This window comes from Polistes dominula, unplaced genomic scaffold (assembly GCF_049000335.1).
Source record: "Polistes dominula isolate Pdom_NZ unplaced genomic scaffold, Pdom_raw_medaka contig_25, whole genome shotgun sequence".
Classification (NCBI taxonomy): domain Eukaryota; kingdom Metazoa; phylum Arthropoda; class Insecta; order Hymenoptera; family Vespidae; genus Polistes; species Polistes dominula.
In genome coordinates, this window is record NW_028301094.1 from 2,157,019 (window position 1) to 2,181,030 (window position 24,012).

Consider the following 24,012-nt stretch of genomic DNA (forward strand, 5'->3'; position numbering starts at 1 on the left):
CAGAATATTGAAATGATATATACCTGTAAGCACGTTACGTTGGCGCAGAAAAATGGTGCGAATTTGCCACCGCAACGCTGACCTTGACACTCGTCGCACATCTGATCGTCCAATACGTACGGTTTTACCTCGACCTGATCATACAAAAAAAAAAATACAACAAAGTAAGAAACGAAATTGTTTTTTTTTTTTAATCAGTTGCGTAATCAAACAACCAACCCTTTTGTCGATGTCACCGTGCTGGAGTTGCACGAATCGAGCTGAGATCGCAGCAATGTAGCTCTGTTGATTACTGAAAGCTACTCTACCGGCACCCTTAGGATACTTCAACTCGGGATCGGTATCGATGCCAGCATAGCAAACACCTCCATAAAGTCGATCCATGATCATAGCGAGTTCAGCGGCCTTTAACGGCCGTGGGACGCCACCAACGAAGACAGTCTTTCGTGGATCGAGTGGCATCGAGGCGTCCAACACGAAATCCGCGTCGCTCAACCGCCATGGTCTTATTTGTACCGGCTTGTCTTTGATCGTCGGCGAGCTCACACAGAGATAAAGCTTGTCCTCGTCTTGGATGCATGCATCTATCAACTGTTGCACCGAGCCTTCGTCCTAAAATTAAATTCAACTTGACGTTTGCAAGAATATGTTCCTTGTTTCAAGATTTATAACTCTTGTCTTTTATTATTATTAATATTGAGACGACGTATAAATATACCTGAAAAAGCAGGAAAGCGTAACCTTTAGGTGGAAAGTATGACTTGCTCTCTGCTTTGTGCGGCCAATCGACGACTAGGGGTCCGAAACGACGGAAACTGGCTGTGATTTCGTCTGAAATTGTTTCATAAGAAAGAACAAAATAAGAAAAAAATGTGACAAACCATTGGATAAGAGAAAACATTACGATCTATTTTATACGTCAATAAAATACGTTGTCATTTTTATTTCTGTCACGAGCAGATCTTAATTATTCTTCTTTTATTTTGTTGTATTTTCTTTTACTAACCTTCGTCAATATCCGGTGGCAGGCCACCGACGAAGACTTTCCTAGAGAAACGTTCTCCGGTCTCGCTACCCTGACTGTGAGGACTGCTACGACTCGGTGAAGAAAGCGGTGCCGCTTGGGAAGCAGTTATTCCACCTCCGACACCGACACCAACTCCTACACCAACACCAACGCCAACACCGACTCCAACACCATCGAGTTGACTAGGTGCGTTTGGATCCTCCAAGAGTGTACCGGTTGGTTCATCGAGACTCGGGAAGAACGGAGATTTGCCTGTTATCAACATACACAAATTTAAACGTTTAATTGCATAATCATTTTTATCATCAATTGCTTGTCTTATATTATAAAGAATTAAACTCACGATTTTTTTTTTTTTAAAGGGAAAGATATGAAATTCATGATATCTTAATTGATGTAAGCTGAATATTATTTTATTGTTTTGTTTTGTTATTTCTAAATTTGACTTAACCCAAATGTGAGTAAAGTTGTAAATTTAGGTTAAGTCGTTAGACGCGTAAAAGGAAAAATGTCGCAATTTTGTTTCATTCATTGTAAAGAAATATATGGAGGACGTTTGAAAAGAGACGTAAAGAATAAAGGAAAGAGGAAAGATAAAACGAAACAAAAAAAAGTCAGAAAGTAAGAAAGAAGGATGGAAAGAAAGAAGGAATGGGACTTACTGTATCGTTTTTTAGCAGGAAAAATGGCTCTCCTAATAAATGTCGCCATTTTGAAGGAACTAAGAAGAACTGATCTTCCCCTTTATTTATTTTCAATCTTATTACCCTGATACGTAACCAAACTAAATAGAAATAATGTGTAGAAAAAGGCGAACTCAGTTTGTTGTTGTTTCTTGCTGTTGTTAAGGAAAAATAAGGAACAGGTAATGAGGTCACGATGCAACCGAGTGGAAGGGATCGATGAATTACGTTTGTGAAACAGTGGAATGAGACTAATTTGTCTTTGCTCGTTTCTCCTAGCATCTCCTTTCTTCTCGTTTTTCTTTTTTTTTTTTTTTCTTTCTTATATATATATATATATATATATATATATATATATATTTTTTTTTTTTTTTTCATTAAACATGGGCGACAGACACATGACAAAGGAAAGCCGTAGGTCAGTGTGGTTTTGTCAACTCCATCTAGGGTTAATTCAAATATTGAAAGAAGAAGGTGAGGTGGAGTGAGGAGTTGTGGTGGTGGTAAACGGGTGTTGAAGAAATTATTGACATTCGTAGATCAATCAGAATTTTAGTACGAGATTGAAATTGACATTAAAACAAATTATTGGACATTCGTAAGCTCAATATCAGAATTTTTTATGAAAAATACAAAATTCACTTTTACAATTAACATCAAAGATAAATTTTTATAGTCGAATTAAAATCACAGATATTTATAAATGTTAATTGTTACATAATTTATCGAGATTTTATTGGTTTTTGTGGTAGGACATGATTGAAAGAAACAAAAAAAAAGAAAGATAAGTTAGGAAATACCGGAATTGACGAATGATCAATTTTATTTCATTTTTGTTTTCTTTTTCTTTGTAAATGTTTATGGGGTAATTTGAAATCTAAATCTATCTAAATTTCTCATAAAATGGACGTTAACGATGGTTAGAGAATTATTGTTTAAAGGCTTGATGGATTGATATACGATGATAGTAAAAGTAGGTGTGCATGGAATCAATGGCGTCGCGACGAGCGTCTGATGTGAGTGGATTTCGATAATCAACGACTTCATATTATCAACGTTTCACGATCCAGTCGTAAAATTCTAGTTACGTCAAACTTCCCTTTCTCTCTTTTCCATTCTCTCTCTCTCTCTCTCTTTATGTATACTTCATCTCGTATACGTAATGGTATATAGGTCAATAGACAACGATGAGATGACTTATTGAAAACAGATTTAGACCTCGAAGAATCGCGTCGAGTAATCGATGCAATGTCAAGAATCATACGTGGGTGTTGGAATGAAGTTGAATGTAAATAGGATTCCGAGTTGAAGTTATATTGTATATATATATGTATATATGTATATATAAATTTACAAGGTATCCTATTTAAAAATAAATAATATCTAAATGATTATATTAAATTGCATTTTAAAATTTTATTATTATGGTACGATATAGTTAAAAGAAAAAATATTATTAAAATAAAAAAAAAACAAATTACAACATACACAGTAATTTTAATTCTAATCTTGGGATATTAAAATATTAATATTATAAAATATTAATATATATATTATTTTTAATATTACAAAATGTTAATTAAATATATATATAATATATAAATATAAATATATAAATATTATTTATTAATATAAAGTATATTATATATTATATATATATATATATATTAAAAAAATATTATATATTATTTTATTTAATTATTATTTATGATACTATTTTATATATTATTGTTTAATTTATATAATATTATTCAATTATTTAATTTTAACTTATAATTCATATTAATATTTATATATTTATATATTTAATATAAATATTAATATTTATCTATTATATATATTTTATATCTATATATATATAGAAAAGATTGTAGATATTTATACGTATATTTAAATTTGCAAATTAAAATTATTAAAAAAAAATTATTAAATTTACAGAAACAAATTACAACAGGTACCGTAATTTTTATTTTTATCTCGAGATATATTAAATATAAATATAAATTTATCTTAGGATGAAATTAAATGGAAAAGAAGAATATTTTTCTTTCTTTTAATAGAAAAAAGTAAAACAAATTATTAATAGACATTTGAATTCAACTTTTGTTTCAATTCAAATAATACAAATGTTGAATTTATATTAATTATAATTTGATTACTATGCGTGTGTGTGGTTTAATTCTCAAAACAATGTTAAAGCAATCGATAACTTTTTATTATCTTCAAGTCAAGACACTCATTTATTTTGTAATCTTCGTTGAAATGAGATAACGAATAAGTAGTGGTTCGATGCTTATAATCAATCGGTATCATAATCGTTATCGCAACAATCTTATTATTTTCTTAATTATTATATTTGTTATATACAATAATTCATTCTATTAGAAGTTTAATATTATTTTCGATTGACAAGATGAAGAAAAGAGAAAAAAAACATATGACCAATCATTACGAAAATATTATATAATAAATTTATATTAAAAATGAATGAATTTTAAGAAATCAATTTTATTTACATACATTTATTATTCGTTTGATAAAAATAAAATAATTCAAATGTTTAATAAAACACCCAATAGTGTTCCTTTTGTTTTGTTTTCCAATTTGCAAGAAAATAAACAAAAAAAGTATAATACTCGTGTCCTGTAATATAATATACTACTACTAAAGATTGATATATTCCGTTCACACACTCACACACACACACATACGTACATAAAGGTTCTTCCCCTTATTTGTCACAAATCTGTATGCTAAAAATCACTTCCGTCATCGTCGTCGTCGTCGTCGTCGTGCAATCAGACCGTTTCTACCTTCTATTCGATGTTTCAAACTAAAAGAAGAGGAAAGGAGGAGGAAACAGGAAGAGGAAGATAGAAATATAGAAAGAAAGAAAGAAAGAAAGAGGAAACTGTGGGAGAAGGGAATGGATATAAGCTAGAACGAACTGGGGGAATCTCAACGATGATGACGTGCATTTGATGTGATTGCTACAAGAGAGAAAGAAAAGAACAAAAAAAGAAAAAAATAAAGAAAAAGAAAGAAAAAGAATGAATGAATGAGAAGGAAAACTAGCCGGAGGGTGAATTGGGACCATTTGTGCCATTTTCTGTTTCTGTTCGCATTTCTAGAACAAGAATAAAGGACCGACACAACGAAAAATAGGATTCGTTTGGTCGGTGAATATCAAATAGAAATAATACAAATATGTAGATGGCAAAAACAAAAGAATAGAAAATAAAAAAGACAATTAGAATAGAGTAATAAAATAAAATAAATAAATAAATGAATGAATGATTAGACAATGAAAAATAGGAATCGTTTGGTCGGTGAATATCAAATAGAAAGAACACAAATGTAGAAGATGAATAAAACGAAATAAAATAGAAAGTAAAATAAAAAATAAAATAAATAATAAATAATTAATAAATAAATGAACGATCACACACAACGAAAAATAGGATTCGCGTATAGTTATAAAAATATAATTTATCTTCATTATTTATTTTATTTAATAAATTTAAATTATTATTTTAATTTATTTATTTTATTTTATTACTTATATTAATACTTTATTTTAATTTAATATTTAATTAAATAATAAATTTATATATATATTAATAATAAATTATAGTATAAGTAAAAAAAATGAATAGAAAGTAGAAGAAACAAACAAAACAGAACAAAATAAAATAAAATGAATGAACTATCACAATCACACGGAAAAAGATATTTTAATGTAAGTAAACTAAACTAAAGTAAACTAAAGTGAAGTATAAAAAGAAGAGGAAACGTTCACTAAAGCAAACAGACGAATCAAAATTTAACGATGATGATTTACCGTCGAGTATTATGGACAATTCCAACCAAATTATGGATCGTTAGTTGTTCGTTGTATTACAATTTTGTTTTATTACTTTTGTGAAAGTGAATTTTCGTAAAATCAATCCACGATTGAATTGTTTTAAGATTATATTGAAATAAAATGTATTCAATATATCGTTTTGATATTGTTAATATATTATTTCTGTATAATAATAATATTATTATTATTATTCATACATCGATATAATTTAAGTCTCATCGATAAAATATTCATGTTTAAATAAAATAATACTCTACGTGATTTCTAATGAATAAAATTCATTCGAATGAATTCAAATGATTAAATATTATATACACAGTTAAAACTGTGATCGATCTATATTCATAATTTTATTACAATATCAATATATATTGAATAAATATAATTAAATATCAATGTTAGATTATAATTAATTATTAACAGATAAAAATTGAATAGGTCAGAAATTATATGACACATTTTTTGTATTACGATTTGTGTCAACATTTTGGTTACATTCCTGTTCCCAGCAAATTCGTTGGACACCCACTCACGATTGGTTATGAACAAAATGAAAAAAAAAACTTTCTACTAAGTTCACAGAGTTTAATGTTATTTTAATGATTGTCATAGAATCCAGAAAAAAAGTTAATAATTCAGATATTATATTATTTAGAACGAAAATTAATATATTATTAGGGTGACTGAAAAGTAATGTCATTTCTACAAATGTCCAATTTTTTATATTTTTATCAAAAACCGATCAATTTTAATCAATTTGGTATTAAACATTTTGCATATTAGATGTAAAAAGGTTGTTGATAACGAGAGGTGGTCATTACATTATTGATTAAAAATAAAAAATTGTTGGAACACAATATATATTCATCTAAATTTACGGTTAGAAAGTGACATTACTTTCCATCTATTAAAATAATATCTTAACATATATACATTACGTGTCACGTTGTTTGTCCGCAATGGACTCCTAAACTACTGAACCGATTTTAATCAAATTTTGCACACTGTATGCAGTTTCATTCAACTTGAAAGATAGTTTATATCTCAATTTATAATCGCAATATTATTTGTTTATTAACAAAGAGTCATGATTATCTCTATTAGTTCGATAAGATTCTAACAGATGGCGGTATAAGGTAATTCGTTGACTTAAAGCATGTGTATCTGAGTGATTGTGAGCCACAGCAATGCGTGGCGGGGCACCCCTAGTAGAAATATAAAATTTAGAACAAAAGTTAATAATACGAATATTATATTATTCGGAACGAAAACATGAAACAAAAAAGAAAATAAAAAGAAAAGGTTAGGAAATTATTTGGACAACTTCATGCGTATCTTCCCCCACCCTTCCCTTCATAACCCATTATTATTAATTGTCAAAGGAAGATAATAAAAAAAAAATTGCAAATCAAGTATTGCGATAGTATAAGAATAATAATAAAATAAAAAAGAATAAAAATATTGGCGAGTAGTAAAACGTCTTTTATATGCGTCGTCCATGTTTTCTCTCTCCCTTTCTCTCTTTCTCTCCTTTTCTCTTTCTTTTACCCTGTTCTCTTACATAATGGTCTGAGTATCATCTTCACAAGCACCGTTACATAAAACGCAACTGGCAAAGGAATAATTCAATGGCGTACAACACACATACACATATACACATATACATATACATAAACGCTAATATTATTCCACGTTATTCAGTTGAATACGCGTGAATTTGAAATCAATCGAGCGAACTATGTTTTTAAATTACTATGCGTGGAAGGTAAAATCTTTGGACGAGTACGAATATAACATCGGACTCACTCGTTCACGCATCCTGACTACGAATATATTGGTATTTAAATATGTGTGTGGGTAGTATAGTATATTAAAGTTTTTTTCATCCATAACCGGTCATCGTCATCGTCATCGTCATAGTTGTCGTTGTAGTTGTCGTTGTCAATTACGGTGTCTCTCGTTGGAACAAAAAAATAAACAAACAATTTACAACTGCATAATTCAATCATTATCGGAATATTATCAGAAAAATTTAAATAATTTATATATTTTATAATATAATAAATTTTTTTTAATCACACGTTTTACTCCTACCTCATTCTTTTTGTCTTTTTTTTTTCATTTTTTTTTTTACATTTTTCATTTCAATATTTCACGCAATTAATATTAATCATATTTTTTGTTTTTCTTTGACAACTTTATTTTATTTTTTTTTTTATATTTCTCATTTAAATATTATATCAAATTTAAAATTATCAATTTTATTATTGTAAATTTAATATTATTTTTAGTGTCAATGCGTTAATTATTTTTTATTATTATTTATTAAATATTAATTTTATTACAAATTTTAATTCATATAAAAAAAAAATTAAAATATTTCATTTATTTATTTATAATTGTTAATAATATAATTGAAATTTTTTTTTAAATGTGTTAATTAGTTTAATAAGTTTGAATAGAAAAAATAAAATCTTATTTTTATAAAATTTCTCCAAGTTAAAGAGTTTCGTACTTTTTTCTTGAAAGATATGTTCATACATATTTATACATAATATATTATATACATATATATATATATATATATATATATATATATATATATATATATATATATATATATATATACATATTTCATAAAATGTTAAACTTAATGGACTACATTTTCTTGAACTTCCAACGATTACCATTGACTTCTCTCAACAGTTAGTTATATAAGAAAGATTTTATGAGAAAGTAACCAACACACTAAACTAAAATCTTATCCATGAGACGAGATGAGATGAGATGAGATAAGATAAGATGAGTATCACCGAATAATACTTGGATCAAATTTACGCGTTTATTTTCTACCCTCAAATGAAATTCAGGGTTGCTGCTAAGTCGCGGTATCGATTACTTCTGAATAAAAAGGAGAAAAAAATAGAAAAGAAATGAGAGAGAAAGAGAGAGAGAGAGAGAGAGAGAGAGAGAGAGAGATCTGGTTTTTTTTCAAGTATTCCAGGTTTCTCGAATTTACATCAATCACTTCATCTCTCCCTCTCTCTCTCTCACACACACACACACGTGTTCCTCGTATTTCTATCCTTATCTAACTTTCAAATTGTCAAGGGCGATGAAGCCTATCGAAGATATTCCACGGAAGTCTTTCATACACTTCGTCGAATCTTTTTCAAAATCGTTTCGAGAGAATCGATACTATCGATGAGACGACCGACCCTATGAAAGTTGTGGTGAAGAGACGTGAGGTGAGGTGAGGAAAGACGAGAGTGAAAGTGATATCACCTTAGAGGCGTGTGGACGTGGCTTAAAGAATACTATCTATCCTCCCCCTCCTCCCCCTTTAACCCAACTTTCCACACCCTATTCCTACACTTCTTCTTTACTTCAATCTTTTTAACGTCGACACGCGCGAACCTTGAAACTCGATGCTACCTCTCACCCCACCACTGTTACTTAACGCTCGTAAAACTTTAGAAACGTCCGTTTCGTATCATATGTATTGTGCATACTATCTGTGTCATCCTCATTGGATGAAAAAAAGTTCAGATTCGTTACGTAAAATCTTTCGATATGAGAAATAGAAATTAAAAAAATTAAAAAAATAAAAAAATAAAAAAAAAATAGAAAAGTAATGGAAGATGTATTTGTGTAAGAGTAAAAGAAATTAAATGTGTTTTTTTGGTGCAATGTGATATTTACAGTGTTCTTTATTTTTCTATATGAATTCAAAATATTATTATTCTATTATGTTGTATATTATTAATTATTATATTAATTATTATTATATTATGTTATAATTATTGAAAATTATTTCTATTATTTATATATTATTAAATTTAGTATTTGATATTTTACATTATAAACTACTAAAATTAGTATTTATATTATTTATATATTATTAAATTTAGTATTTGATATTTACCATTATAAAATACTAAAAAATTAGTATTTATATTATTAATTATATTATTAATTGTTATATTAATTATTATATTATTGTTATATTATATTATAATTATTGAAAAGTATTTATATTATTAAATTGATTATATTTTATATTCTAAAATACTAAATTTTGAATTTATATTATTAATTATTATTAATTAATATATTAATAATTATATTATAATATATATATATATATATATATATATATATATATATATATATATATATATATTATTAATAATAATTAATAATATATTTAAATTATTACATTATTATTATATGATATTATAATATAATACATATAATATATACAATAATAATAATAATAATAATAATAATCAACATCAGAATAAGTCAAGTGTTATTGTTAGTTTGCAGTAACGAAATTATTATCGAAAAACGATTCTCTAAAACCCCCCCAACCCCTAACTCCAATTGAATCAAATTACTTTTTCAAATTACTTTCCAAACGTTGAGTGTAGTAGTCTTCCCCTTTCCTCCTACCCTCTACTTCCGCCCTCATCCACCCGATCGTGTGCAGAATACAACTGGCTAACGATTTTTTTTTCTTTTTTTCTTTTCATGAAACGACCGTCATAACTCGGAATGATAAAATCCGTGGGAATAATGGGTACCGTTAAGTATAATCACAGTTACGTGCTGGGTAAGTCATTAGCGTGAGTTACCAAGAACTATCTTTGGAAACGGAGTAGTTTTTGCGAAAAGTAGGACACTCGAAGTAAGTAGAAACAGCAAATACAAGCAGAACATATAAACCACCACTACCATCATCAAAACTACCACCCACACAACTAACCATCACCACCAACAACAACAATTTTCCCTGTCTATCTTACCCCACATTTACCATCTTTACGATCATCCAAGCTTTAACGCCAGCTTAAGTGAAGAAGGAAAGACTATTGCTAACTTCGATGGAAAAGAAAAGAGAGAGAGAGAGAGAGAGAGAGAAAGAGAGAGAGGGTTGCTGAGTTCCCAGTAGTGTATCGATTAGACATCCAGGCCTGGGGTTTTATCCCAGCTCTCGATTTCCCATCAATCAACCCACAAACTTCTACAGAAGTTTGGGTCCTCAATGATGTACTATACTAACGTGTTTTCTCTCTCTCTTTCTCTTTTTATCTTTATTTTTATCTTTTCTTTTTTTAAGTAAAGAAACACAATTTTCAACCTTCTCGTGTCTCCAAGAATCAACGCAATAGCCGTTTCCTCCCGACCCTGGGGTATCGTAAGAGGATATTGTCCTGGATGAAGAGGATGCCTCAGGATAGAAAAGAAAAAAAAATAGAAAAAAGGAGTGAGAAAGAAAATAAAAAGGGAGACAAATTCTAATTCGGGGTAGCACCTTTTTTTTTTTTTTTCGTTTCACCCTTCTCTACTATTCTATCCACTCATTCTTCTACTACTTCAATTCTATGTGTGTGTGTGTGTGTGTGTGTGTGTGTGTGTGTGTGCTTCTTTCTATTCCTACCAACCTGCTACTTTGTAAACTACGATCGATTTTCAACCTGCACTGAATGATGGCGAATGCAACTCGATGTTACTCGAACATTGACTAACTCAAATATATTCAAACTAACTTTGCCATTTTCCCATAGTACACGATTTTTTTACTACTAATACCAATTTCTTGTCTATGGTGTGATATTTAAAAAAAGAATATTTTGTTGTTATATTAAAATATTTTTTTGATTTTGCAAATTAATAATAGAATTTACTTGTTATAAAAAATATTTTAATTGGCTTTCTCAACACTTTTATACGTGTTCTTTTTTTATATAATTAAATAATATAATAAATAAAATAATTAAATAATAAATTATTATATTAATTTTATTTATTTAATTTTATTATATTATATTATATTATATTAATATTATTATTATATATATATATATATAATAATATAATATAATTATTATATATTAATATATAATTATATTAATAATATGTTAATATTATAATTAGTAATAATAATTAATATAAGAATTAATATATAATATTAATATAATTATATAATAATATTAATAATATTAATAATATATAAATATTAATAAATATATAATATATATTAAATAATAATTTTGTTTTATTGAATGATAGAATAAATACGTATATTATTTATAATATATTATATTATTATATAATTAATATATATAGTATTAACGAACTATGTAATAATAATATAATAAAATTTATTTAATAATAAACTTTCTCTTTTTTTATTAATAATATTAATAATTAATATCTTTTATATTAATAAAAGAACATAAAGTTTCTATTATCAATCTCATAATAAAATATACATCTAAAAGCGATTCTCTCTAATATAATTTACGATAAATGAGTAAAGTCCGTTGTAAATCAACTCACTATAATTAACATTTTGTTTCATGTTTAAACAAAAATCATGCTTCATAATGACTGACTGTATACTGTATAATTACGTTTTATTACGTACGACTTATATCCTTATTATTAGTGGAACATTAATCTTTGGATATAAAATAACAGTTAATTTTGTTAAAGTGTAATGAACGAGGATTTTAAATATGTCTGTACATATGTGTGTGTGTGTGTGTAAGAGGATTACAAGTATTCTCAATATTTGTAAGAAGTTTAAGTTAATTTATTTATATTTTCTTTTATTTTCGTTTTGTTTTTTTTTTGTTATTTCATAATCTTTTAAACAAGCTTGTTAAAGAGTATACATTTTCCGAGTTGTAACTAACCAAAATAATAAAATGAAGATATTTCTTCCTCTACTTTTACGAATGGTGGTGGTATGTGATCAAACAAACTTGTGAAAAAGAGTCAGTAGATTTTGGAAAGTTTCTCAGAGAAACATTTGGCTCGTTTTATGGTAGGGCCCTTGATTCCTCCAACTGCTCGTAAAGATCGACACGTGACTCGACTAACAAACGATCCTTTCGAATTCATGATAGGTACTTATCCTTCTTTCAAGACTGGATTTACTATTTTTTTTTTTTTACTTCCTTCTTTTTTTATTTTCATCGAATTTTTTTTGAAAATTATTTGCGAGAAAATGCTTGCCATAAATTTCACGAATTTACAAATACAAATTACTAACGATGATAGTTTGATAGTAACCTAATTGATTGATAAAAAAAAAAATGATTAACAAAAGTTGTATCATTTTTTTTTCACTATTAAATTTAATTTTTTTTTTTTTTAATTTAATTTTTATTATTATTCTTCTTATTTTGGTAATATTAAAAAAAAAAATTGAAACTTCTTTTTAGTAGAATTTTAATTTGGTAAATTAGCACAATTAACACATTGAAAAATAATACTATAATATAAAATAAATAAATACAAAATAAACTATTAATAATAAAAAAAAAAATAAAATACATTTTATTTTAATTTAATTAAAAATTACTTAAAAATAAAAGCAAGGTAACGATTCGTACTAATTTCTTTAACGAGTTGATCAAATAAAAATAAAAATATCACTCACTGAACAAACAGAATGTGAGTGACGATGCTAAAATAAATAAAAAACAAAACAAAATAATAAAATTTTGTTTTAACAATCCAAATGCAATATACATTTCGTCTATAAAAACGAATGCAAATAACAACCCATATTTGTTCATTTTACATCATCGAACAACCAAATATCAATAAAATATTTTGTAAATATAAAAAAGAAAGAATTTGTTCACTTTTTTTCGTGTCTCAATAACAATTTGTTTAAAATATACATTCATACGATATATATATATATATATATATATATAACTATATATTTTTGTTATCTCACGTATACTTATTTACATAACAGAATTTATTACGTACGACCATTTGCAATGGCCGTTTAATTCATACGAACTTCTCGAACTACCCCCCATCGAATCGTAGTTAAACTTACATCCCCTTGAGAACGATGCTCCCAATTGCATCTCAATGATACTTAGGATGTTTTATCATCCCGTTATTTCTTTGCATTTACTAAACCCCTTTTTATTTTTTTTTATCCTCTTTTGTATCACACCATGCAGCTTACATCTAAAAAATTTTGCTGAGTTGACCTTTACGCTTGACTACATCATCGAAAGGTTTTGAATTATTTTTCTTCTTGAATGTTAAAATTGTTCATCCAATTTTTTGTTTATAACGGTAAATAAAATATAATTCGATGACATCACGTGTATATAAAATTGTGCACACATACACATATACACACACAAACACAGAAACACAGTTATTTATTAATGTATTGTACAATTTTTATAATCAAAAGTTACGTGGATGAATTGAAAATGTTTGAAAACCATTTTTAGAATAAAAGAAGAATAAATTGGTTGTTTTAAATAATAATATTTTTTCAATAAATAATTATATAATAAATAATTAATAAATTTAATAATTAATAAATTATTAATGTTTCTATATTAAATAATTATTTAAATAGAAATGAATTTGTGTGACGAAAAATACAATTTGTTTTCAAGTTAGATCCCACAACTTTTTCAATCCACCCACCTAAAAATTTTATTTATTTATTTATTTTAAATAAATTAAGTTGTTTTATTTTTTACTCATTCAACACACACAACAACTTTTTAAAATTTAATTTGCAAATTCAAGTTAATCTAAAAAAATAATTTCATCATAAATAAATAAAAAAATTGTTCGTGATTCATTTGAAATTATTGAATTTATAGTGTAATATTTTTATTTTTATTTTTATTCTTTTATAACAATTTGAAATTGATTCTCACGAAAAATAAACGAAATCTTTTGACGGTAGGCGAAAAATCGTTTAAACACGCAAACTACTGGGAAAAGATTTTTATCGTTATCGGTCACATAACAGCGCGTGCAACGAAAATGCGACTCTATCGCATAAAAAAGCACCCTCCAGTTATGGCAAGGAGGGTCGGGTTATCCCATTTTAAGGGGGGAGATTAACCAAATAAACCGTAACGACCCTAATTCCAAATATATGTATCGGAAAATGGCAGTACATGCTCAAGAGAAGCTAAGGTTACGTTAGATTGGATTAGTTTTCGACTCATTTAAGGATTCGCTACTTAAAATCATCAATTTTCATCGAATCAATAAAGATAAACGTGAACAAAAAAAACTGACACTCTTGTATATATTTTTCTTTTTTTTTATTATAAATTTAATTAACTTTATAAATGATACTCTTTTATCTGTGAAGAAATCAAAATAATAAAATTGCAACAAAAAAAAAACAACAAACTTTAATTAATATTTTTAAATATAAATAAATTCGATATTTCTATGTGTTAGGTTTCGAAATCTATCAACTCACTAATAATACAATATAATAAATATAAGTATCATAATTAATAATAATCATTATTAACATATTCATTAAATAAATTAATATTATACATTATTAATTAATATTAATTTTTTTTTTTTTAATAATAATATGTTAGTAATAAGTTTCGAGTTTAAGTAAAAAAAAAAAAAAAAAAAATCAAATTTTAATTGATATTTTTAAATATAACAAAAATTCGAGATTTTTATGCAATGTTAGGTTTCGAAATTTATCAACTCACTAACAACAAAATACAATTACAATTATTCGTATTATTAATAAATTATAACATTAAGTATTGTAATTATTAGTAATAATAATATATCATTATTAATTGGATTACAAAAAAACAAATTATGATCAAAAGGCAACGTATTCAATAGATATACAAAATATCTTTGAAAAAAAGAAAAAATGTAACTGAAAAGAACTGTAAACTTTGAAAAAAAAAAATGAAACTGGAATGGATAGAAGAAATATTGAAGAAAATTATGTTAATTATTTCATAACGATGTAACCATATGGGCTTTAACGTTTTACGTACGATTAAAAAAAAGTATCGCGTTGTAGGAGGAAGAGGAAAAGGGGGGCAGGGGCAGGGGGTGAGGGGGAGGTGGAATACGGGACGATATATTTCTTGATGTTACGAATGGCAAAGTATAGTATAGTATACTACTTGCTAGTAAACTCGCTTTAAATTAATGAGGTAGCGAGTTAAACGAGCGAGAGATGCTCTTCCCGTCAAACGTAATTGCCCGCAAGAGCGTCGTTTCTACTACGCTCGTTGGGTGGGTGGTGGTGGGGTGGTAGGGTGGTGGGGAGAGAGAGTTTATATATGTATATGTACTACTTGACTTTCTGCTGCCGTAGAAATATTTCCACGTGGACTTATCATGGATATTTATTACGAAAAAGAAGAAGATGAAAGAGAGAGAGAGAGAGAGAGAGAGAAGAAATGATAAATAAAAGTATTAGAAAATAAAGAAAAAATTGATAAACGAATAAATTGAAGAAAACATCAAACCAATGAAGAAGAAGACAAGTAGATAGAAATAGAATTTGTATCAAAAAAAGATTCTAATAAAATAGAAGAAAATAAGAAGAAGATAATAGAGAGAAAGTAAAGGAAGAAATGATAAATAAAAATACAAAAAAAAAAAAATGAAGAAAGATTCTAATAAACGGATTTAAATTAAAGAATAAATTAAATAAACAGATAGAAAAAGAATTTGTATTGAAAAAGTTGCTAATATAAAATAGAAGAAAATAAAATGCGAATGACAATAATAAAAAATAAATTAAACTAACTCAGAAATAAATCTACAAGAAGACAGATACCTAATCATACGATGCAACCCTATCTAAACTAAAAAAAAAAAAAAAAAAAAAAAAAGAAATATTTCTCAAAGCAATCAGAACAAACAAGAAGAAACAAGAGAAATCAAAAATCAAAAGCAAAATGCTTGATTCGTCAACAGAAGAGTTTGATTCGTCAAGACTCCATAGTAAATTCTAAACGTTCTTTCCATATGTGTCGACAGTGTGTCCTTGGATCAAAGAAAAGATGACTGAATACCTGAATATATACATATGTATACATGTGTATGTATGTGTATGTATATATCCTGTGAGAATAGGAAAGAAAAGGGATAGATATAGAGATAGAGAAAGAGAAATGAAAACGTGACGCAAACATTGTATGCTAATATATACCAATTGGATGTCTATAGGTTGTTACGGATCGTAAACGAAGTAGGAGTGAAGGTAAGTTTTATGTATTAGTGTAGTATGGTATGGTATTGTATGGTGTATGATTTTGCTTGCTGTTGGTATATCCATTTTCGTAGCGGATGAACTCTGCGGGCTTTATCGATCGGATAATGCTACTACGGTGTTGTAAGTAAGAACGCGAAAGACTTGTGCGCCGATCGAAGAAAACGATTTCAATTATTTTATTTTGATTTTATTTTTTTTTTCCACCTTTATATTATTCTTCTCCGATCTTCTTCCACCATTTGTTGTTTTTTTCTCCCTTCTTTCTCTTTCGAGAGAGATATGATTGATTTCTTATTTTCTCTTCTCTTTTTTATTTTATTTTATTTAATTTGGGGTTTTATTTCTTATTTTATTTTCTTTTTCTTTTTTTTTTTTTTTGTAAGGTAAAAATATGCTTTGAATTTTTATAGAATTATTTTTTATTTATATATTTATTTTATTATATTAATTTTTATATTTATTTATTTTCTTTTATATTTAGAATATACGATATATATATAGATATAATACTAATATTAATATTATTAATATAATATTTATCCTAAAAATATAAGATATATATAATAACGAAAAATATTGTTTAATCAACACACACGCACATACATACACACAATATTTTTCTGATCATATTAATTTATAACATCTTCGTAATATTTGACTCGTTCTTCATTTTTCACAAAATTTCCACATTTAATTTGCAATGATCAAGACCGAACGATTTATAAATATTAATAAACTTAATTTTGTTAAAATGTTTTATGAGACATATCAAACAATATATTTTCTTCTAAGACATTAAGTTAATCCACAATTTTCTTTATTTCATCCCTCTCTATTATTCACCCCCTAAATCTTTGTTACAATTTCTTTGAAAGAGAATCAAATATTAAATATGAGGAAACATATATATACATACATATATATATATAGGGAAAAGAATGCGGAAAAGGACAGTTAGTGGATTTGAAGAAAGTGATATTATCCCAAGGACGATATTTTCGTTTCAGTGTGGCCACTGACATTTATAGAACAACCATCCCTCTTTTCGAACTCGGAGGTACACGAAGACATACACAGAGAAAGCTGAGGAGAGAAGAGGAAAGGGACGCTCGGTATGGATCAATATTACAGGTAGCTTTAACTTCCCCGCAATACCCTTCTCACCAACTCGCCATCATCCTCCTTCTCCTCCTCCTCCTCCCTCACCTCCACCCCTTCGACCCTCTCTGCGAACAACCGCGTCTGCTATTCGCCTGCGTTGCATGTAGAAAAGGTACGCAACACGTACACACACACATATATAGTACGTGTGTTTGTATACACGAGTTCAGAAGTTTTCATTTAGGTTGTTTCAATCTGATGTTTTTTTTTTTCATAGCCCTGTTACAAACATCTTTTTAATAAGAGTGTATCTTGTTTTTCCATTTGAAGCATGAATATTTGTATTCAGATATTACGAATGATTATTGTAAAGTCTGATAAGGTTCTGTAATAAAAACAATAAATTATATAAAAAATAAGATGAAAGAATATTTTTTGTATGGTCTGTACGAGGACACAGAACGAACGACAACTACGACGACGAAGAAACAGGTAGCTGATATAGTCGCTCTCTTTCGATAAACGTAGGCGTAATATCGCTAGTGAAGCTCTGATAGCATAAACGTACAACCTGTATGCAAGCAACATATGTTATCTCTCTTTCTCTCTCTCTCTCTCTCTCTCTCTCTTTCTCTCTTTTGAACACATATGCCTTGTGTGCTCCGTATAACATTCCAAGTCGACTTTCTCGATGCTAATCGAATTACAACAACTCGATGTTGTATCCAATACCTCCTACCACCCAAACGGTATTTTATTTAAAATAGTTGTAATAGTAGTAGTAGTAGTAATGTTATTTTTAGTGTTTTATAAATAATTATACGTTTGTTATTATTGTATTTAAAATGATAAACAATCGATGCTAAACGAATTACAACAATTCGATGTTGTATCCAATACCCCCTACTACTCAGACGGTATTTTATTTAATGTAGTTGTAATAGTAGTAGTAGTAGGGTCATTTTGGTTGTTTTATAAATATATAAATAATTATACGTTTTTTATTATTGCATTTGCATTTAACACAATAAACAACTTTAATAACTGAATTTAATTTAAAGTAGTTGTAATAGTAGTAGTAGTAGTAGTAGTAGGGTCATTTTGGGTGTTTTTTAAATAACTATACGTTTTTTATTATTGCATTTGTATTTGACACAATAAACAACTACAACAACTGAATTTAATTTAAAATAGTTGTAATAGTAATAGTAATAGTAGTAGTGTGATTTTTAGTGTTTTATAAATAATTAAATTTGTTTATTATTGCATTTGACACAATAAACAACTATAATAACTGAATTAAATTTAAAGTAGTAGTAATAGTAATAGTAATAGTAGTAGTGTCATTTTTAATGTTTTATAAATAATATTATACGTTTTTTTATTACTGCATTTAACACATTTAACACACTAAACAACAACGGAATTAAATAGCAGTGTCATTTTTATTATTTTATAAATAATTATACATTTTCTTATTATTATTGCATTTAACACGATAAATAAATGAAACTGCAATGGGATAGGATAAATGATTTATTTTTTTCTATTGCAAATAAAAATTATATGCAACACACGAACTTTATTTTTTCCTTGTATACATTCCCATTGATTATACGTTATCTAGGAAAAATTATCGTATTTTTTTTACCTGTATACCTATACGTGTAAGTATTTTTAAACTTTATGACGATTTCAGGTGTATGCGGGAGAGAGGGGGGGGGTTGTTAGACAACAGTAAACGTGCGTCATAGAAATTACCAGTGTCAACTATTTCAAATAGTTCAATAATTCGATTAATTTTAATTTGCAATTTTTCAATTAACTCGGCTCGTACAGTCCATCTCGGTGGGTTGAAATGTTTTGAGTCTAATCATAGAACAAATTGTATTTTTTTATTTATTTATTAAAAGTCAATAATATATTTTTGTGTTTTAATTTTAAGTTCAATTTGATATTTTTCTATGAACAAAAATAGGTGTTTTCAATACAATCTTGCATATTAATTTTTTTATATACAAATTGTCATTCAATCATTTATTAAAATATTATATACGGTGTGTAAAATAATTCAAAATATTGCAAAGAAAAAATACGAAACAATTATCCATGAATTAGAAAAAAAAAAATACTTACGATGGTAAAGAAAATAAAAATGCAACATTTCTAAGAATATTCTTGTGTGTGTATGTATGTATGAATGTGTGTGTGTGTTATTGTGATTGAAAGATTCTCAGATTGATTCTCAGAGGACGTAATAAGAAAAGGGGGAAAAATATAAATGGTTGACACACTTGATCGAACGTAAAGTGTATATACATATATAGATATATGTACGTGTGTTAGAAGAGAATAATAATATGCGTGAGGTTACGATAGAAATAAGAAAAAAAATAAAAGAAAAGAAAGGAAAAGAAAAGAAAAAAGAACTGGGGAAGTAAAGAATAAAGAAACTCGAGGAAAAATCTTCGAGAAAAACCACTCGTCAACGTCTCCGATTCTTACGACGACGATTAATGGACGACGAGTTTAACCGTGAAAAGAGGTACTACTTTAGTAGTGAATAAGAAGGGTACGAAACGAACGAATCTAAGGGGTGAAATAAATCGTCAGTTCGTGTTGCACGAGAATAAAAATAAAAATACAAATAATAAAAGAAGAAAATTCGAGTTCGTGAGTTTTGTCCACTTCCAACAGCGTTTAATTTCTTCTTATCCGACATATAAAAAGAAAAAAAAAAAGAAAAAGGGAAGAAAAATGTGAGATCGAATAAATAAAGCGTAAAAAAAAAGAAGTTATCGATTTCTATTGAGTGCAACGATGCAAAAAAATATCCTTTACCATTTTTCCAAGCCCTTTCTTTTCTTTTTTTTTCGGTTTCGTTTCGTTTCGTTTTCAAATTCATCATCATCCACGTGTGACGTATGTCATTACCAAAATACGAATTTCTATAAAACTGCAGACGTTGGCGAAGGGGTGGAAGGAAAATGGGTTCGAAGGGTCCGAAATTGATCGGATTACGTTCAATGTAAGGAAGAAAAAAAAAAGAATGATCACTTTTCGTAAAAGTAATATGCATATAGTACACTTTTGTATTAAAAGTATGAACAATTGATTAAATAATTGGTTTTTTAATTTAATTAAAAATAAATGATCTATTAAATCATCTCAGCTCGGTTAAATTAATCAAAGTTATTGAATACTTGTAAAATAACAATTTAAGCTAAATTTTTTTAAATATTGTTATATAAAAAATTTGAAAGAAAAAAAAAACGAACTTAAAATGTTTATAAATTGATGAGAAATTTATTCGTAGGTTTGTACATCATTGTAACCAAAATTTCAAGCCATTGTAATCAAACTTTTGAATTGTATCAATTTTTATATATATTTTTTTAATTTAATTTATTTCTTTTATATGCACCCTAACTGTAATAAATGTAAAAAAAAAAAAGAAAAAATAACAAAAATTAATTTTTGAACAACGTATTATTTCTCATATCTTTTTTTTTCAGAATTAAACTCAACTCAAATCGATTGCAAATATTAAATTATTGATGAAACAATTTATCATGAGATTTTAATTTTCTATTATTGCAACATAGGAATATAATAATAATATCTAAGAATGAAGTTTTCATTTTATCGAGCCCTTATTAAAACGACACGCAAATGTAATCGATCGTAGTAAGAATAAGTATTATAGTTTCGACATCATCCTCTACAAGCGAAAACGTAGATCACAGAAATGTTCTTCTCGCATAAGCGGCTTACGTCAGAGCAAACGAGACACGTTCTTAGTAAAACTTCTAATATTTCATCCGTGTGCATTGAGTTACGTATAGAAATAAGTACATGTGCATGTATATGCATAGATAACATGTATATATATATAGGAATATACTAACTATAGTTATACTATAAGTATGTTCATTTATAAATACACTAGGATGTTCCAGGCACGAGTTAGTTATACTGTAGCTTTGTTATAAAGTGATTTAATATTATTATTATAAAAATATATAAAATAATACGACAACTAAAATGGAATATATAAATTAATAAAAAAGTAAGGTTATGTCGTATGTAAATTGAAATAAATCAATTGTAATACAACACCATCTATTGAATATTTAAACAACCTAGAGACCTAGTTAATCTTTACATAATAAATCTTTAAATTTGCGATAAAAAATACAAAATAAACGCGATAAACACTATACTATATTCTAAGTTGATAAAAAGAAAACAAACTACAAAAAATTTTGTTAAGATCGGTGCAGTAGTTTCAAAGTTAGTTGTGAACAAACATTGTGACACTGAATTTTTATATAAAAAGATATTTTTAGCTCAAATATTTTTCTTGGAATAAATCTGCTGATTAATCAACGCAAATTGAATGATATTTATAAGAATTATAAAATAATAAGATGCACATAAGTGAGCATATGAGCATATATATACTTTTGATTGAATATACTTTTGATTAAAAAAAAATCATTTCAAAGTATTGAACGATTACACATTGAACGACCTATATTACTTTCCTTTTAGTTTCTTTCTTCTTATTTCTTTTCTTCCTTTCTTTTACTACGTAATGTGAAACCGTGTATAAACTACAATACAAAAAAAGATTATACACAGGCGGAAACGAAATACTGATATTGGAGTTAGTAACTTAAATAAGGGCGCGCGTAAAAGGATAAACTAGGTTGAAAAAGAGTATGTATTGTACACGTTGTAATCTTTTATTTGTAAATCAAATATTTCGTAAAGTAGGCTAGTTCAATAAACTTTTTCGAAATATAGGATAATATTCTTGAGTTTCACAATTATTATTACTCATTATTTACTTATTTTTTTTCTTACGTAGGTTTTTATAATTTTTTGTTCCTTTAATTGATACATGAAGTTATTGTTGAAATATATTTTTGAAATAATTATTATTGAAATATATTATTGAAATTATTTTTATTGAAATAGTTTATTGAAATTATTTTTATTGAAATATAAACATAATATATTTAGAAAAATAAAATATATAATAACAATATATATTTATATAAATAAAAATATATTTATATAAATAAGTAATAAAAATATATACACTAGAGTAATAAAAATATTTATAATATTTATATTTATAATTTATTATTAATAAATATATTTATATAAATATAAATATAATTATATAATTTAAATATATTTATATTTATATAAATAAAAATAATATATATAATATATTAAATAAAATAATATATTAAGATGTCTCTGTATGTAAATTTCTATAATAATTTATTTATTATATTTGTGTGTTTATTAATTACATTAAAAAAAAAAATATAATTCAACTAACATTCTTTAATTTTATATTTGTATCAATATCACTCGTGTAATCAACAAACCAATTTTTATATTATATATTATAACCTTGAAATGTCCTATAGTCCCAAATAAAAAAACAAAAAAACAATTTCAAAAGGGTTGGAAAAATACGTTTTTTTATTTTCTTCTTTTCTTATTTTATTTCCAACTTCCCTAAAGAAACATCAAATTTTCTAAAAAACAAGTTCACTCCTCGTATGATACCAAAAGTGGTAGAAATAAAAGAATAGATAAGGGAGGGGTTGGAAGGGTAAAGGGGGGTAAGTAGAAAGTAAGAGAGAGCTTTTTTGCCGACACTGCTAAAGTATAAAGGGGTGGGGTGGGGGGTGGGTTAGAAAAGAACCGTTGTCACAGTAAAAATGTGTGAGAGAATAAAAACAAAACAAAAAACAGAAACGAAACGAAACGAAACGAAATTCGCGTCTGGGAAAGGATCAACAAGAAAAAAAAAAGGAAAAAGAGAAAGAAAGAAGGAGGAGAAGAGGACGAGGAGGAGAAAGATGGCCGTAGGGATGCAATGAAAATAAAAAAAAATAAAAAAAAATAAAAAAACAGGGAAAAGGTTGAGGGTGTACGGAAGTGCTACACGGTAAGAAGAATGTCGAGTGAACTTTACATTAGATATTGAAGTAAATACTACGTATGTATGTGTATGTTTTTATGTGTATATATGTGTGTATGTGTGTGTGTGTGTGTGGGTAAAAGAAACATTGCTGGTTGAAGGTAGTTGCTTCTACTACGGTGTTGTATTATAAAGAAGGGTGAGTTTTTGACCAAACTCCACCAAAATATGACGCCCGGGTGCAGTACTTTTCAAAGTATATATGTACATATGTATATATGCATGAGAACGTGTGTTAGAAAAAGATAGCGACAGAGAGAA

General features: G+C 27.0%; 1 protein-coding gene across 1 annotated transcript in view; it reads right to left on the minus strand.

The window, feature by feature from the left end:
* orb2 (cytoplasmic polyadenylation element-binding protein orb2) overlaps positions 1–24,012 on the minus strand; it is a 182,856-nt gene that overhangs the window by 25,457 nt on the left and 133,387 nt on the right. The window contains exons 4-7 of the mRNA XM_089176397.1: positions 1,007–1,279; positions 719–831; positions 220–612; positions 24–134 (exon numbers count right to left, since the gene is read on the minus strand). Of these exons, the coding sequence (XP_089032523.1) occupies positions 24–134; positions 220–612; positions 719–831; positions 1,007–1,279 (890 nt within the window). The remainder of the gene's footprint in view (positions 1–23; positions 135–219; positions 613–718; positions 832–1,006; positions 1,280–24,012) is intronic.